The sequence below is a fragment of the Neopsephotus bourkii genome, unplaced genomic scaffold, assembly GCF_033783945.1.
Source record: "Neopsephotus bourkii isolate Nb327-2 ecotype Australia unplaced genomic scaffold, CSIRO-AGI_Nbou_v1 NB_1638, whole genome shotgun sequence".
NCBI classification, from domain to species: Eukaryota; Metazoa; Chordata; class Aves; order Psittaciformes; family Psittacidae; genus Neopsephotus; species Neopsephotus bourkii.
In genome coordinates, this window is record NW_026902113.1 from 7,043,303 (window position 1) to 7,057,531 (window position 14,229).

At 42.6% G+C, this 14,229-nt stretch overlaps 1 protein-coding gene across 3 annotated transcripts in view; it reads right to left on the reverse strand.

The window, feature by feature from the left end:
• Positions 1-344: 344 nt before the first annotated feature.
• Positions 345-14,229, reverse strand: part of LATS2 (large tumor suppressor kinase 2) — a 50,284-nt gene continuing 36,399 nt past the window's right edge. For all 3 annotated transcript variants that reach the window (XM_061374411.1, XM_061374410.1, XM_061374412.1), the window contains 5 exons: positions 10,492-12,029; positions 7,172-7,754; positions 6,384-6,566; positions 3,743-3,849; positions 345-2,990 (listed from right to left, as the gene is read on the reverse strand). In XM_061374411.1, coding sequence (XP_061230395.1) covers positions 2,496-2,990; positions 3,743-3,849; positions 6,384-6,566; positions 7,172-7,754; positions 10,492-12,029 — 2,906 coding nt within the window. In that variant the 3' untranslated portion in view covers positions 345-2,495. The remainder of the gene's footprint in view (positions 2,991-3,742; positions 3,850-6,383; positions 6,567-7,171; positions 7,755-10,491; positions 12,030-14,229) is intronic.

Sequence of the window (14,229 nt, forward strand, 5' to 3'; positions counted from 1 at the left end):
AGCCCAAGGGGGAAGCACACAGGTTATAGCTGCCCTGGCAGAGCCACCACTGCAGAGGCACGGGTTGAATCTCATGCTCTCTGCTGATCTGGTCACACCAAATGCAGTTTTACCGTTGAATCCTGCCCCTTGCTCCCAAGGGCCATGAGGACAAGAGAAATTGCCTTAAGGTACGCAGAGATCCCACACCAAAGGCTGCAGGAGAGGTGACATTTGGATCTCATGTTTGCAGCTCAAACCCAAGACTAACATCACAAACTCAAACCCATTAAAGATTCTGCTGTAAACCAGAATTTAAGGTTTATGTAAGGCAGAAATTATCCTTTTCAAGAACACATCACACATTTTAGCTTTTGATTCAGATTTTTAATAAATTGTGCCAGTAGAAGCTTTCAAAGGCAATGATATATCAATAAATAACAGTTAAATTGAGTTCCTGAGAAAGAACCTACCACATGAAAGATGTCAGATAGCTGTAAATAACAAAAAATGGCATTACTATATAAAAAAGCCATAATACTGAATCTTACATGAACTGTCACAACACAAGCACTGCATACCTCAGAACATTCCTTTCATACAAATGTAAACAAATACACAATCATTTTTGTTTAGTTTAGGCTGATGAATTTATATGTTGTTGCTTAGCTATCTAAACAATGGATAGGAGATAGGATATGCTAACACATTAAGGAATAATATGTGGAATAATATATGGAAAAATAATGACGCTCCAGATTTAAAAATAAAATAAAGCAAAAACACATTAAAGGAGTGTTTTCCTCAAATGTTATTACTTCAATCACTTTAAATAGGCCTGTTACACTAATCTGAATTAAGGATTTTTGTGTGTGTTTACTTATTTAGTTATATATAATATATATGCAAATATGTATGGCTTAATTATCTTTAGTATTCTGATATCACCTTGAATAATTCTCACTTATACATATAAGAAAAATGCATATTTTAACATAGTTAAGAACTGATATTTCAAAGTATGCCTATAATTTGACAGAAATGAAGGACTATTGTGCTCCATCACAGCAACATTTTTACCTCTACACAACAGAATGACCTATGAACAATGCCAACATTTTCAGTTGTCAGTGCCTAAAACATTGGGATCCTAAATGGATACCAGCCAGTCACCTGTAGGGATGTGATGTTCAGAAAAGCCACATACCTCCAGTTCTACAGATATCCATGGAGCTGCACACAGTCAACATCAGCCTCACTGCACTTGGGATCTCGCGTTACAGGAGCACAGCATTGGACATTCTGTCTTGAAGACGTTGAGCTACGCTTTTTAGTACTGGTGCTCTGTGTTGCTGCTGCTATCAGTGAACGCTGTGCTGGACACTACATGATCTAAGCCAGCCGGATCTAAACTGTTGCCACTAATCAGCTTTGTAATAAGGGTGTTGCTATCGATCCTTTGTGGGGAAACGTGTGCCAATGATACATTGTTACTAAAACGATCTACTACATCAGACCACAAAATCACTATTCAGTTATAACCTTTGCAATCTGTTTTACAAAATTAGTATTGGATACAATCATAAGAGGAAACCATCCACACAATACATTATCAACACACGGCTTAAAATGGTCTAATTTTAGACCCTTAGTAAAAATGGCTCCACAGGACCTGCCTGTGAATGGCAAGAAAAGGCCATTTCAAACAGAAAAAACACTGCTCATGCAACATTCTTCACACACTAGACAATGAAATCACACCCAAATTGTCACTTGCTCACACTTTCTATTACACTCCAATAAGCAGAAGGAAATAAAGCAGCTTTCAGGTTATGTCACAATTTTGAAATGTGGAAAATACATCATAAACAAAAATCACAGTGCGAATACAACGGCATCAGTAAATTTAGAAAATGAAAGAGCAATTTTTTTTCTTTTTTCTTCTTTTTTCTTTTTTTTTCTGCCTTACATTATTGCACAGAGACCTTTCATCACATGTTCTTCAGCTTCATTCATCTTCCTAAATGTGAAATAATAAGTGCTATGGATAAAATAAAAATGTAGAAAAGAAGAACAGCAGCATGATTTGTCAAAGTTAATCCCTATAATTTAGTAGGAAAAAAAACCCTGCTATAAACAAAATATAAGTGCTCTTTATTCATTTAAAAATAATGCTGACAGTTGCGGAAGTCTGCAAATGTTAATTTGAGTAGGGGAGTGCTGACCTCAAAGAAAAGCAGGCCTAGAAATGACAAGACTGCTGGCCTTGCAGGTTTTGGTGAAGACCAGGATTTCAAGTGTAATTAAGAACAAAGTTATATACAGTAAAACTGACCCAAACTTTCAAGAGTGCCATTTTTAGGACCTGGCCCTGCGAGCTTTTGACTCCCAAGGATACCTCCAGCTTCAGCTGAAGTTACATCTTCACAAGCACTGCAGGATCAGCTCCTAAAGGATCAGTTAAAGGCCCTACTGGATTTGAGATTAGTCTTACCTGAAGTATTCTATACAATAATTTACACATATACAGGCTGACAAGCTCCAGACTGATCCACCACACCTTTGTCTTCTACATCAGGTTTCTCAGACTGGCCAAGTTCCATTCCAGAAGGTTTGGGATACCTGAATGGATACCCGTTATCATCGAAGAACCTTCGGAAAGTAAACTCGTAAAAAGCATGTTCTGTGTGTTTGCTATTGGAAGAGGCTAGTGGATCCCATGTCCTGGTGCTGTCACCGCTAGCATTGTTCCAAGGACTTTCTTCTTCAACTGGATCAAAATTGGAAGTGTCCATTGGATGGCTGATCTTTGGAACATAGGGAGCTGGCTGCCTACGGATATCGGTAGAGAAGTCCATAGAGTGAAAGAAAGCATGGGCCTTAATATCATCTGCTCCGTTTCTTCCAAGCCTGTCCTCAGCAGCACAGCAGAGCTTTGTGATGAGATCAGTTGCCTCAGGGCTTAGCTTGATCTGTGAGGGAATGTGCAGTGTGCTTTCCCAGTTTATCACCTGGAGTTAAGAAAGGTATTAAATAACTTTTAATCCTGGAAACAGAATGCTTCTGCTTGACAACATTAACTGTACAGAAGTAGACACATAACTTAATCAGCTCACAGTCTCCACATTAGAGGTTCAGGAACCCAGTGACTAGACTGCATTGGCTGTTAATAATTATTTTAATGAATGAAGAAACATTGTCAAATAGCAGATAAAATGAGCAATTCCAGTTTTAGAAAAGGCAAATTCCTTCCTGAATACTCCACAGCTAGATTTGAGAACATGTTCAGTATACACATGACTTCATGGAATGCCTTCAAAGAAATTACTTTGTTTTGTCTCCAAAATGTAAACCAGAAAAAGTGGTCATGAGACACATTCTTTCTAATAAAAAACTCACTGCTTGACTTTGAAATAATTAAATTGCCAACTGTAATTACCACTGGCATATCAGCTCACTCCAATCTGACAAGCACTCTAAGGAATTTAGATGGACGAACTCATGCTTAAGAAATCAGAATTGTGCTGAGAAGGCTCACAAAACTAAGAACTATCCATGCAGCTGGACAAATCAATTGTAATCTGATACTCAGTAACTTCATCGATTTTGAAAGGATTTGTGCCTTCATGAAACTACTTAAAACCAGGCTTTTGTAATCACTACTCCTTTCTCTAGTAGAACAAAAAGGGATAGGTCTGTGCATGGCAAAGGGAAAAGTCTAAGATTTTGCTGCCACATATACTGGAATTTTGCTCCCACTCACCTTCAGCTGCGTTTCTGTGGGTGTGGGAGCCAGGAAAGGTGGCTGTCCCACTAACATCTCAAAGAGGATCACACCAACACTCCACCAGTCACAGAGCTGAGTGTATCCTGAAAGGCAAGTCAAAAGGTTGTCCTCCACCAACCAGGGAGAATGTGTATAGAGCCACTTGAAATTAAGTGTCAAAACACAGAATCATAGAATCATAGAACAGTTAGAAAACTCTTTGTGTCTTAAAGCATGAAAAGTCTCCATCGTTTTTCTGGATTTACTGTTGTAACAGGTTCAGAAGCCCTTCGCCTTTCTTCCACTAAATGAGCACAGCATTAGCTGGGGTAATGGTCGCTTCTGTCCTGAACCAGGAGAATTCCCATAGCCACAGGGTGTTAATCCCACATAGCACCCAACTGAATCTTTAACTTTGTCTAGTCTTTTATTCGTAATTGTGAAACTGGGTAAAGTATGGATCAGCCTTGGTCCACATCATAGAATCATAGAATAGTTAGGGTTCGAAAGGACCTTAAGATCATCTAGTCCCAACCCCCCTGCCATGGGCAGGGACACCCCACACTAAACCATGCCACCCAAGGCTTTGTCCAACCTGGCCTTGAACACCGCCAGGGATGGAGCAATCACAACCTCCCTGGGCAACCCATTCCAGTGCCTCACCACCCTAACAGGAAAGAATTTCCTTATATCCAATCTAAGCTTCCCTTGTTTAAGTTTTAACCTGCTACCCCTTGTCCTGTCACTACAGTCACTAATGAATAGTCTGTCCCCAGCATCCCTAAAGGCCCCCTTCAGATACTGGAAGGCTGCTATGAGGTCTCCATGCAGCCTTCTCTTCTCCAGGCTGAACAGCCCCAACTTTCTCAGCCTGTCTTCATATGAGAGGTGCTCCAGTCCCCTGGTCATCCTTGTGGCCCTCCTCTGGACTTGTTCCAACAGTTCCATGTCCTTTTTATGTTGAGGACACCAGAACTGCACACAATACTCCAAGTGAGGTCTCACAAGAGCAGAGTAGAGGGGCAGGATCACCTCCTTCGACCTGCTGGTCACGCTTCTTTTGATGCAACCCAGGATACGGTTGGCTTTCTGGGCTGCAAGTGCACACTGAAGCCGGCTCATGTTCATTTTCTCATCGACCAACACCCCCAAGTCCTTCTCCGCAGGGCTGCTTTGAATCTCTTCTCTGCCCAGCCTGTAGCTGTGTCTGGGATTGCTCCGACCCACGTGTAGGACCTTGCACTTGGCATGGTTAAACTTCATGAGGTTGACATCAGCCCACCTCACAAGCGTGTCAAGGTCCCTCTGGATGGCATTCCTTCCCTCCAGTGTATCAACTGAACAACACAGTTTGGTGTCAATGGCAAACTTGCTGAGGGCGCACTCAATCCCACTGTCCATGCCAGCAACAAAGATGTTGAACAAGACCGGTCCCAACACCAATCCCTGAGGGACACCACTCGTTACTGGTCTCCAGCTAGACAATGAGCCATTGACCACATCTCTTTGTGTGTGGCCATCCAGCCAGTTCTTTATCCACCAAGTGGTCCACCTATCAAATTGATGTCTCTCCAATTTCAAGACAATGATGTCGTGTGGGACAGTGTCGAATGCTTTTGCACAAGTCCAGGTAGATGACATCAACTGCTCTACCGCTGTCCATCAGTTCTGTAGCCCCATCATAGAAGGCCACCAAATTGGTCAGGCAGGATTTCCCCTTAGTGAAGCCATGCCGGCTGTCACCAAGCACCTTGTTGTTTTTCATGTGCCTCAGCATGCCTAACATACAAAATATGACAAACATAGAGCACAGATTTCTGCTTTTTCTCAGGCAAACAACTTGTGACCTAAAACTAAAGGATAGCCAGTACTCCTTCATCATGAAGTCACTTCTGCTTGCTGACCTGAATTCTACTGCTGTCAGTAAAGGTCTAATACTGCTGTCTGGGCATCTTTCGGAATAAGTTTATTTCCAATGAAAGTGAATGGTGAAATCATACAATTAGAAAGAATGTTTTTTCATGCCCTGTCGCACAACTACATCACTACACAGCACAAACTGGACCCCAAGAATAACTCCAAGATTTAGTGACCGATGTCCCCCCTAGGTTCACTGGAGGTGACACCACGAGTTTGAAAAGCTGATGAAAGACACAGCCTGGCTCTAGAAACAGAAGCAAGCCACTGATAACTTTCTGAGCAAGTTCCAAGCAGAGCAACAGTTTCAATCACTTGATTGCTGTGCCAGGACAAATAAGGTCTATGACTGAGATTTCTGAAAAAGAATGGAGATTTGTGCCATCAGATAATGTAGGGTCCAATCTGCCAACTTGAGAAAGATCAGATTTAGGATTTGGCTTGCAGACAACTTTGAACATCTGATCTCCTTACTGCAGTGATCATCACTGTTCCATACAGATAGCCAGCAGTTTCAGACACACAAAGTATGACCACCATCAATGTCAGTGATGTGATGCTGAACAGTGTAGCATGTAGAGAAATTGTTCTCCTTAATCTGAGTGTTTGCGGCATTCAGAATGACAATCTTCCAAAGCAAAACAATTATTTAAGGCCCTCAAAAAAAGTATTTCAAAGCATCAATGTTCAATTAAACAGAAGATAAATATAGGTTACCTACCTTTACGAAGCAGGACTTCAGGAGCAATATAATTAGGAGTTCCAACTAATGAGTGGGCTAGACATCTCTGATGCTGCTTCTTAGCTCTTTGTTCCAATGTCTTCAGCCTATCTCCACATCTACAATTGGACACATCATCCCAAAGATCACTGGGCTCCATGCTGTCTTGTCTGATATGGCTCCCTTTGAAATGGGAGAGAAAATTTACATTCATAATCATAAAACACAAAACACAGAGAAAAGCATTTATCTACTTGTGCTATCTTCTACTCTCTCTGAAGAACACTGTTTAGAATTTAAACCCAAGGCATTTCCTTTTGCCCTCCCCTTTGCAACTGCTTTTCCACAACCAGCCAGATGTGTCTGTCTCAGCGCAAGGAAGCATGCTCCCAAATGGGAAATACCGAACAATGGAATATATTTAGGTTAACTATACCAATTGTTTATAGCCTTTTTGCCAACAGATGCCCATACTCCTCAATGGCACATACAGGAGGTGCATGGATTAGTTCAAATATATGATTAAATTTTTTCGCCATCAAAAGACAAGCATAAACTGAAAAATTGCTGCTAATGCAGTGGTCAGCCACATTACTGATAGGGATTTGAACATTATTAGAAACAAACAACTGGAAACAAACTGAATGAGTCAGAGACAGACAGAAACATCATATTGTCAACATACACACACCTCTGGCTTCCGAGATGGCATTTCTGCCAAGAGGTGAGTGTCTGTTTCCAAGTAAATAATGCAAAATACTATCACAAATGAAGACTACGAACACTACCTTTCTGATAGTATTTTGAATTGTGAGTCCACCTGAATCCAGTACACAGTCCAAAGTCAGTCAGTTTGATATGCCCATCAAGGTCTATCAGAATGTTGTCAGGCTTGATATCACGATGAATGAATCCCATCTTGTGCACACTCTCTATAGCCAAAGTGAGCTCTGCAATATAAAATCTAGCCAGACGCTCTGGAAAGACCTCCATCCGAATCAGTAGGCTCATCATATCCCCACCAGGGATGTAGTCCATCACAAAGTACAAGTTTTCTTTATCTTGGAAGGAATAATAGAGTTTAACCACCCATTCATTGTCTGCCTCAGCAAGTATATCCCTCTCTGCTTTGACATGAGCCACCTGGTTCCGGTTGAGCACATCTTTCTTTCGCAGAGTCTTCATGGCATACAGGGCATGGGTATCCACTTTGCAGGCCAGACAAACCTCTCCAAATGCACCAATACCCAGAGTCTTGATTTTCACAAACATAGATTTGTCCATTTTGGCCCTTTTAAGTCTATTGTAGTTGGACTCCTTCTGGTAGAGAATTTTCCTCATTTGCTCCTGCTCTGCTTCACAAAGGCCAGCCTTTACAAAGGAAAGCAAACCACAAGAGCTAGTACTGTTACATTCATAGCAAGATAACAATAAACAAGCATTCCCAAAATGCATTTCTTAGACAAATTAATAACCAGAAAAGATGTATTCATAAGAGATATACTCTTGTCTGTTTGAGAAATCACTGCACCCTATGTTGTCACCTGAATTTGCTGTGTCTGAGACTGGTCTGCCTTTCTCATTTGACTGAACAAAAAGGCATAGGGCAATACTGTCAGAGAAGAGAATCTAACACAACAAACCTGATCATGGGATTTCATTCACACCTTTCAAGTGTGCACTTTGCCAGTGCACTCCACTATATGTGTGTGCACTGCAGTACAGCTTAACTTAAAACTGAAACTTACAGCTATATGCAGCGGTCTGCTTTGTTCATGAATGGGTCTCCAGGGCACCTCCCATTAATAGTTCTTACCTTGACTGCTGTTTGACTGCTGGTTTCTGTGTTGTAATTAAGAAGCTGATTTTGACCTACACATTCCCAAATGCCTTGGAAAGCACCCTCCTTTTTTTCTTCCTCTGCCATATGCAGGCTCCACTCTCAAGGTCTGTAGATCTTCTGACTATCTGTTCTATAAATTTCCCTTTATTCCCTCCCAAAATATGTGCATATAACCCTCAGGTCTGGTCTCTTCTCCTCTCAGCCACTGCAGCCCAGGGCAGCTGCGTATCCACTGGTGTTATTTCCCCCTAAAATTGATTATTTCCCATCTGGACCTAAGCTGGCTTGTTTTCCTCCAGTCCCACGAAAGACTCCAAGTAACTGCAAGTAACATTTCACATGGCTGCAGGGAGAGAGCTCCTGAAAAAGGGAGAAGCAGCCGTGTCCAACCAGACTTTCCCCACTCTTCAAGACAGAGCCTGCACACTGCCAACTCTGCCAACTTCAGCACCTTCTCCCTCCTGAAAGCCACCAGTGGCCTCCAACAGCAGAAGCCCCTGGAGCTGAACTCCAGGATCCTCTAAAAATTCCTCCTCTGCAGCATGCCCCTTTCATTCTGCATAGCCCATTTCCAAACCCCTGAAATAAATGGCATCAACTGAACCACTGAGAGGAAGAGTAGTGCCTGGTGAGAAGGGGTAATGGGGAGGAGGGTGGAGGGAAGTGAAGCAGACTGACGAGCAGGCTAGAGACCCAACTGTACACCCACATGGCTGCTGCTTAGAGTGATTTAATTTCACATCTGTAGTCTAGGTCTTTAAAGATGAATGTGGACAGTTAGCCTATGCAATGAGATGCCTGCCATACAAAAATGGAATCTGTATGAATTAAGGATGGAGGAGGTCTGCAGAAACTTGCAGAACAGGTAGGATGAATTTTCAGACTGGAGGCAGAGCCAAATTGAACAAGTAATCCTGTTTTTAAAAAGTAAGGCAAGTACATCAATCCTTAATAAAGGAAGCATTTATTGTTTTAAGGTAAAATAATTAGTGTGTTGTGCTCTTGGTTCATTCTAGAATAATGCAATATTCAGATAGCCAAAATCTCCTGTGTGCATTATTCCAGCCAGTGATGAGGTTGCTAGGGGAAAGAGTTACTTTTGTTTAGAGCTGAATTATCTCTGGGATATGAAGTGAGGGAAAGACAAAGAGTCAGAAGAGAAGAACAAGCACAATTAGTTGCTGCTTTACTTCTCTAAAGATCATCCTGTCTCAATCTCAGGAAAACATTTCCTAAATCCAAGCAACACAACACAATCTGTACTTGCAGTGAGGACAGACTATTGCCTGTCACTAAAATGCCAGCCTTTCAAGTGATTTTTAGAAGCACATTTTTTCTATTTTAACCTCAACAAACAAACTGCCAAGTTTTCTGGAGCAACACGAGTACCAAAGTAATTGACTCTGAAAACTGTGCTGCCGAAGGTCAAGTAGTTACTTATTATCCATTATGCATAAATAATAAAAGTTAATAATAGTTTTTCTTAGAATTTATCCTTCAATATAAAAGTAGACTCGTCATATTCTTGTCATGCCTGTGAAAAAACCAACACTCTTCCACTTCTAAAAATTAAAACCAAACCTGCCAGAGGAAGCATCAGAACTTGGCAGCTTTCTATTCAGCAGCCCTGCCAGTGAATCTCCTTAGGTTTGAGCACTACAATGAGGCATGAAAGATGCTCTCTCACTCAGAGTGCCTCCCAGAGACCTGCTTCTAGAGTTCCAACAAGGGTCCCAAGATCAGGTCAAACTGGCTGAGATACAATTACTTGCACGATATTATTACTTATGTGGGTTTAACTGACAACTTCCAGGCAAGTATTACACATTCATCTGAAAATATGGCACAGTGAATATCGTACCAAGTTCAACCAGGCTTTGATGAATGAGAGGCTATCATGGAACAGGAAGAATTGAGGCAAAGGGAAAAACTTTTTCAGTTTCACAAAAGCTCCCAAAGTACTGCCAGTTATCCCAGCTCCAACCTGGTTTCTGAGGTCTTGCCTAAGCAAAACTAACACACTCACTAGTATGGGAGGTTTTGCTTTATTTTACTTTACGGTACGAAGATTTACTTTTTCACATCTCAAGTTTTTCAAACAGCCTCCCAAACCTCCACCCATGCTTTTAAGTGAAAATAGCCTGGTACAGAGAGGTGCTGGATACCTACACTACTTCCAGTGCCTTTATAATTTTTTTGACTAATTAAAAATGGTAATAATCAATGTGACCACATTAGCTTTTATTATAACAAAACAAGAATTACTTTAGCCATTTCTTGCTCCAACTGCAATCTTCTGTTAATTTTCTGCTGGTAGGTCTTTATGACATTTTCTACATGTTGCTCCATGTAGAATTTGAAGGCAAACGGCGAGTAGCTCTTTATTCGGGATTCTCGCTTTTCCTCATCTTTGCCATTTTTTCGCACGGGCACTGGAGATGTCTGAATCTGCTTTTTGTCCTTACTTGGCTTTTCAGCTTTGGTGTTCTTGCTGATTTTATCATTTCGCTCACTGTTCTCCTCAACCTTATTGCACGTTGAATTGGGGACTACACGGAGAGTCTGCTCTACGCCCATGCATAAGCAGTTGACATCAAATTGCTCAGAGCCACCAGGAAGTAACAAGTGTTTGGGATATGGTGGTGGTGGACATCGCAGCTCCTGGTTACCATAATCTACATCTAGTTGATAGGCATTAGCTGTTCCAACAGGTGGCACATGCTGCTCAATGATCTCCAAGCCATCCACAGCTGCTGCCTGTGCAGGTAACCAAGCAGGGTGGGAAGGTCCCACTGCAGTCTGAGGCTCAGGTCTCATCACTCGCATGCTCTTCACTGGCTGAAGAATATGAGCAGATGTGACTGTTGTGATTGTATTTGAAGACGTAATTGAAGGATCAGGTTTTCCTGGAGGAACCTGTCTTATAGACACTGTCACTTGCGGCTGTTGCTGGTGGTTGTTGAAAGAGTTTGTTCTGCTTGGCACTGTGGCATCAGGTCTGAATGATACATGTTGCCGTGGAGATGTTTCTATTCCTGGATTTTGTAAAGAATCTCGGCGTGACGATGTTGCTGCTTGCCACTGCTGAACTTGAGGATTATTCATGTCATACAGGTCCATGTTTAGGCTATTTCTAGATGGAGTTAATAGATTTTGTGGTGGACTGTCTGAAAAATCATTGGCAAAAGCTGGACCTCTGGATATCACATGCATTTGATGAGAAGAAGGACTTGTCTGTTTGTGATGAGAATGTGACATATACAAGCTTGCTGGTGCCTGCTGAAATGCATGACCAGAATTATTCTGAACAATTGCCCCTTTATTTGGGAGATTGGTGTATCCTCCCTCCTGCTGCATCTTGTTTTGGAAGGATGGGCTCCGCTGAACACCATATCCCATAGGTTCCCCCTGCACCATCATGTGCTGCCTACTGTAATGCTGACTGTTGGAGCCATGGGATGCCTGTAGCTGCAATGCTTGACTGCTGTGATTAGCTACGGGATAATTCATCACAGAAGACTCAATATTTGAAGGATATGTTTTCTGCTGATGGCTTGTTGGTGTGCTGTGAGTGCCTACTCCAGAGGGTCGCTGTACAGGAGCATTCATAGCTGTGGACTGTGAAGCAGAGATTAAATAGTCCATGTATGGCCTTGGAACTTCGGTAAGCATATTTGCACCTTCTACTCCAAAGCCTGTCCCTTCATAGGCTGCATTACTGATCTGATGGTAGGACGGAAAAGACTCGTTTGATCCTTCAAAGCTTGGCCTGCGGGTTACATTATTTGGCACAATACCCTTTCCTTTACAAAAGAACACAGAAGAATGTTAGGAAACAGTTCAGGTGAACCAATTACTTTCCATTACTCACCCATCTATACATACAGACACACACACACAAGCGCAGGCACACTGTGTAGGGAGCATGTATTATAAAAACACCTTCCAAAATCTAAATTAAGCACTCTGAACATTTAATGTTACAGGTGCCAAGTATTATTACTGATAATGAGATACTGGCCCACAACACTGCTCATGCCAGGAATCATCAGGGAGTCCTATCAAATCACAAAAATAGAAGCACAAAATTCCTGAACTGTGGAATCATTGGATCACACTACAGCTTGGTTTGTAAAGCTGAACCAGTATCACCAGTCATTGCTCACAGACAGGAGGAAGCTACAGAGCAGGGGGTTAAGTACAGCACCAACAAGGGAAAAAAACCTCCCAGTAAGACTCTCAATACAACTTAAAAGTCAACACTACTGTAAGCTACTAGGTCATCACATAGTGCACATCTTCTGTACAGTGAGCTCACTTCTCACACTGGAGATCTGTCTACATCTTTCTGTTCCACCGTTCTCCTCAAAAATCCTTGTTTCCCTCTCCTCCTTTTACAGCAAAGGCATCATACAGTTTGTCCTGTATTCTTTCCAATATGTTGGATTCAAAATATCCTCTCATGTTTACTACTCATCTTCCACCTGTTTGGAAGTCAAATCTTTGAGGGTGTCAACATGTTAATCTTAGCTTGAAGAAAGTGCAGAGACAAGACAGCAGCATTACTACAATGGAAGTGTTAATGGCACTTTTCATCAGTTCTTTGATGTGAGGACAAACTGCAGGTATATAAAGCACTGCTTGCGCTAAAAAGACAAGGGGTGACTGTGCTGTCACTATTTTTATTGAATCATAGAATAGTTAGGGTTGGAAAGGACCTTAAGATCATCTAGTTCCAACCCCCCTGCCATGGGCAGGGACACCTCACATTAAACCATATCACCCAAGGCTCTGTCCAACCTGGCCTTGAACACCGCCAGGGATGGAGCAATCACAACCTCCCTGGGCAACCCATTCCAGTGCCTCTCCACCCTTACATTAAAAAACATTCTGCTTATCCAATCTAAACTTCCCCTGTTTAAGTTTTAACCCGTTACCCCTTGTCCTATCACTATCGTCCCTAATGAAGAGTTCTACCCCAGCATCCTTATAGGCCCCCTTCAGATACTGGAAGGCTGCTATGAGGTCTCCACGCAGCCTTCTCTTCGCCAGGCTGAACAGCCCCAACTTTTTCAGCCCAAAGAATGAAGCATCTTCGTATGGGAGGTGCTCCAGTCCCCTGATCATCCTCGTGGCCCTCCTCTGGACTTGTTCCAACAGTCCTTTTATGTTGAGGACACCAGAACTACACACAATACTCCAAGTGAGGTCTCGCAAGAGCAGAGTAGAGGGGCAGGATCACCTCCTTCGACCTGCTGGTCACATTCCTTTTGATGCAGCCCAGGATATGGTTGGCTTTCTGGGCTGCGAGCACACACTGAAGCCGGCTCATGTTCATTTTCTCATCGACCAACACCCCCAAGTCCTTCTCCGCAGGGCTGCTTTGAATCTCTTCTCTGCCCAACCTGTAACTGTGCCTGGGATTACTCCGACCCACATATAGGACCCTGCACTTGGCATGGTTAAACTTCATAAGGCTGGCATATGCCCACCTCACAAGCGTGTCAAGGTCCCTCTGGATGGCATTCCTTCCCTCCAGCGTATCAATCGAACAACACAGCTTGGTGTCATTGGCAAACTTGCTGAGGGTGCACTCAATCCCACTGTCCAAGTCAGCAACAAAGATGTTGAACAAGAACGGTCCCAACACTGATCCCTGAGGGACACCACTCGTTACTGGTCTCCAGCTGGACACTGAGCCATTGACCACAACTCTTTGCGTGCGGCCATCCAGCCAGTTCTTTATCCACCGAGTGGTCCAGCCATCAAATTGATGTCTCTCCAATTTAGAGACAAGGATGTCGTGTGGGACAATGTCGAATGCTTTACACAAATCCAGGTAGATGACATCAACTGCTCTACCCCTGTCCATCAGTTCCGTAGCCCCATCACAGAAGGCCATCAAATTGGTCAGGCAGGATTACCCTTAGTGAAGCCATGCTGGCCGTCACCAAGCACCTTGTTGTTTTTCATGTGCCTTAGCATGCCTTCCAGGAGAATCTG